The sequence below is a fragment of the Camponotus vicinus genome, unplaced genomic scaffold (assembly GCF_025532165.1).
Source record: "Camponotus vicinus isolate PSW18456_S1 unplaced genomic scaffold, iyCamVici1.0 SCAF_6, whole genome shotgun sequence".
Taxonomy (NCBI): Eukaryota; Metazoa; Arthropoda; class Insecta; order Hymenoptera; family Formicidae; genus Camponotus; species Camponotus vicinus.
The window spans coordinates 14,927,430-14,931,741 of record NW_028141978.1 but is presented as its reverse complement, the minus strand read 5'-3'; the positions used below and the strand labels follow the sequence as shown (position 1 = coordinate 14,931,741).

The following is a 4,312-nucleotide window of genomic DNA, read 5'->3' as shown; positions in this document are numbered from 1 at the left end:
ACGAGACAGTATATAAATCATGATAAAGAGGCACACCCCGCCAGTATTTTCGCTGAAGTACATCCAGAACTATCATTGGGAAGCGCATTTCGCAAGTCTGATACAATATGGAGGAACAAAGTTTGCTAGAGCAATCCACTTTGGTGAATTCATTGGAAGACTACATTGTGTGGAAGCAACGATGCGATACGTATATCGAGTCGTTGTAAGAGCAAAGTCGGATCAAACGACCACGATTATCGATCGGAAATCGACAATCGCTGATTGCTCGGATCGCGCGTCTCGAAGGTTTGAAAAATTCGTTACGCGGACGTTTCGTACACGCGGGTGCCGGATGTAGCGCGCGTCGAAATGGACTTGTGTGGCGTGAGATTGATACGGCGTTCGAGAGTCGTATATTGACTGGTGCGGTGATAAACTATAATCACATCGAACCTCGACAATTTCTCGAGGACGCCAAAGACATTGTATTAGAACATGTGAAGAACATTATGAAGAAACATTATAATGTGAAAGTGAACACTATATTTAACGGTGAATTCGTGTCGGATAATAAACGCGCAAATAAAAGTATCAATACGAGAAACTATGAACTCTTTCGCACATCCGATTTACGCGAGTGGTACGAACGGCGCATTATCGAGCCCACCCTAGCATCGCTCGAAGAGTTTCAGGAACGCGACAGCGGGTGGGCATTGTCGCGAATATTAAACTTGACTGTAAATATAAATAAGTATAATCCTATGCGCGCGGGATGTCACATTAAATTACCGCGGGAGATTATGATGAAAAGAGCGGTGATTAACATGCAATCAAAAGACAATGCGTGTTTCGCGTGGGCAGTGGTCGCCGCCCTATACCCCGCCGAAAGAAAGGCGGAACGGGAATTCTCGTATCCGCATTACGCGACAGTGCTGAATCTCCTGGACATTGAATTTCCAGTGACTGTGAATCAGATTAAGAAATTTGAACTTGTTAACAACGTTTCGATCAATGTGTACAGCATTGAAAACGAAGGCATTGTTCCGATACGTCTTACGGAGCAAAAGCGGGATAAGCATGTGAATCTGCTATACGTGGAAGATGGCAACAACGTTGAACATTTCGCTTAGATCAAAAATTTATCCCGGCTCGTGAGCTCACAACTAAGCAAACACAAGAATCAAAAATATATCTGCGACCGGTAAGTTTAATTTATATAATTCAAATAATTATAAGTTATATAACAAATTCAAATCTTAATTAAAAACACAGTTCAAATCTTAATTAAAAAATTTTTTTCTTTTACAGATGCCTGCATTATTTTAGTTCCGACGACAAGTTGCAGTCGCATACGGTCGACTGCCGTGAGATGAATGGTTGCGCTATCCGATTACCGAGCGACAAGGACAAGTAGCTCAAGTTTAACAACTTTAATCGGAAGGAGCAGCTTCCATTCATCGTATACGCCGATTTGGAATGCGTTCTGGCCAAGATGGAGGAAGATAAGAACGCGTATCAACACCATAGGGTATTTAGTATCGCATATTATGTACATTGTTCGTACGACGAATCATTATCCGCGTACTATTCGCGTCGCAGTGCCGATTGTATAGCATGGTTCGTCGAAGACCTTAAAAATTTAGCATTGCGTGTAAAAAGTATTTTAACTACTAATGTCCCCATGGTAGATTTAACACCCGAGGAGTGGGAAAAATTCCATAGCGCCACTCAATGTCATATATGTGAAAAACCATTCGCGGAAAACGATACACGCGTACGTGATCATTGCCATCTGACCGGACGGTACAGAGGTCCCGCCCATTCAAATTGTAATTTAAATTATAAAGAATCTTTTTGCATTCCCATAGTTTTTCATAATTTATCCGGTTATGATTCACATTTCATTATCAAGGAAATAGCCACAGCGTTCGAAGGGAAAATCGAGTTACTTCCGATAACAAAAGAGAAATATATTTCGTTTACTAAAAATGTCGATCTTAAGGAAGAAAAATCAAAAAATCAAATAAAATTACGCTTCATCGATTCATTCTTTCTCGCATCGAGTCTCGACAAATTGGCATCATTTTTAGATAAAGATAAATTCAAAATTTTAAAATCGGAATTTCAAAATTTATCCACCGAACATTTCAATTTATTAACACGGAAAGGCGTCCGTACGAATATATCGATTCCGTTGACAAGTTGCAAAATACATGTTTACCACCGCGCGAATCATTTTACAGTTCTTTGACCGGTGAAACTGTATCCGAGACCGATTACGCGCACTCCGAGAATATCTGGAAGCGATTCTCCATTCGGACGCTAGGCGAATATAGCGATTTATACCTCAAAATCGATGTCTTATTATTAGCCGATATTTTCGAAAACTTTCGCGATAAATGTATCGAAAGTTACGGACTCGATCCCGCGTATTACTATACTCTCCCGGATACACGTGGGATGCCATGTTGAAGCATACGAAAATTACGTTTGAGTTGCTTACCAACATCGACATGGTTATGTTCATCGAACGTGGTATACGCGGCGGTCTGAGTCAATGTTCCAACAGATACGCTCGTACTAATAACAAGTACATGGAGTCGTACGATCCATCGAAACCATCGTCATACTTGATGTATTTCGATGTAAATAACTTGTACGGATGGGCAATGTGTCAGCCGTTGCCCTATGCCGATTTTCGATGGGTCGACGACGTGTCCAATTTTGATGTATCATCGATCGCGCTAGATTCGCCTACAGGCTATATCCTCGAAGTCGATCTCGAGTACCCGCAACATCTTTACGATGCGCACACTGACCTACCGTTTTGCCCGACACGCGACAAACCACCTGGTAAGCGAGAGCTCAAGCTGCTCGCAACATTATACGATAAGAAGCGTTATGTGATACACTACCGCAACCTGCAGCAGTGTACGCGTCACGGTCTTCGCGTTAGAAAAATACACCGAATATTACAGTTTTTACAATCTCCCTGGCATCGAAATTACATAGAACTAAATACACATTTTAGAACACTAGCTAAAAACGATTTCGAAAAAAATTTATACAAATTGATGAATAATGCGGTATTTGGCAAAACGATGGAAAATGTGCGGAATCGTGTAGATGTTAGGTTCATAACGCACTGGGACGGGCGGTACGGCGCAGAGGCAATGATCGCAAAGCCAAATTTCCACAGCAGAAGCGTCTTTTCGGAAAACTTAATAGCTGTGGAATTGCGAAATCTCGAGGTGAAATTCTACAAACCAATCTACGTGGATATGTGTATACTCGACATATCCAAGACATGTTTGTACGAGTTTCATCACGAGTATATGGCGCCAATGTATCGCGACAAAGGTAGTCATGTACACCGACACCGACAGTCTCATATATCACGTTAAGTGCGAAGACGTGTACGAGAATATGAAGCGCGATGTCAGCAGATTCGACACGAACGATTATGCGGTAGACAATGCGTACGGTATACCGCTTGTAAATAAAAAGGTACCGGGTCTAATGAAGGATGAAAACAACGGTGCCATAATGACCGAATTTGTCGGGCTGAGAGCAAAAATGTACGCGTTACGAGTCGATGGTAAGAAAGACACGAAGAAAGTTAAAGGCGTCAAGAGCAACGTTGTCGCAAGAACGATAACGTTTGACGATTACACGCGGTGCTTGAACGAAGAGGTTGAAATGACGCGTCAGCAATCGTGTATACGATCGAAATTACATCAAGTATACACAATCCGCGAGACAAAAATTGCTCTGAGTCCGTACGACGACAAGCGATATATCGTACCCGAAACCACTGATACGCTACCGTGGAGACATTATAGGATACCATTGTAAATAAATGTATATTTTGTTTATTAAGTAATTGTATATTTTGTACATATATAACCATGTATATATTGTTTATATTTTTATATTTTATACATTTTATATTTTATGCATTATATTTTATATATTTTATATATTTTAATAAATGTTTACAATATATTATTTTTATGTATCCAAGAGTTGTGTGATTTATCCATTCCCAACCATTTTATGTATACGTCATCACCCTTTTTCCGCAAAATTTTTTTCACGAGATATACAGGTACATTGGGATTAGCGACGCATTGTAACTCGTATTCGTAGAATCCAGCGACGGAATTTCCACGCGAATCTTCGAGTATGAATGTCGCAGGATTAGTTTTCTGCACCTTGACAATCTTAAAAACTTCGCTCGTCCAATTAGGTGTGAAACCTTTTTCAAAGATGGTCTTGTATTTACTCACGCGTACCGAATCGCCTACTTTAAATTTTGTCGGAGCCGCAA

The 4,312-nt window shown here is 40.7% G+C and overlaps 1 protein-coding gene across 1 annotated transcript; it reads left to right on the top strand.

The window, feature by feature from the left end:
• The first annotated feature begins 491 nt into the window (after positions 1-491).
• Positions 492-1,112, top strand: LOC145972824 (uncharacterized). The gene has a single exon (XM_083101810.1). The coding sequence runs from the start codon at positions 492-494 to the stop codon at positions 1,110-1,112; it is 621 nt and encodes a 206-aa protein (XP_082957936.1).
• Positions 1,113-4,312: the final 3,200 nt, after the last annotated feature.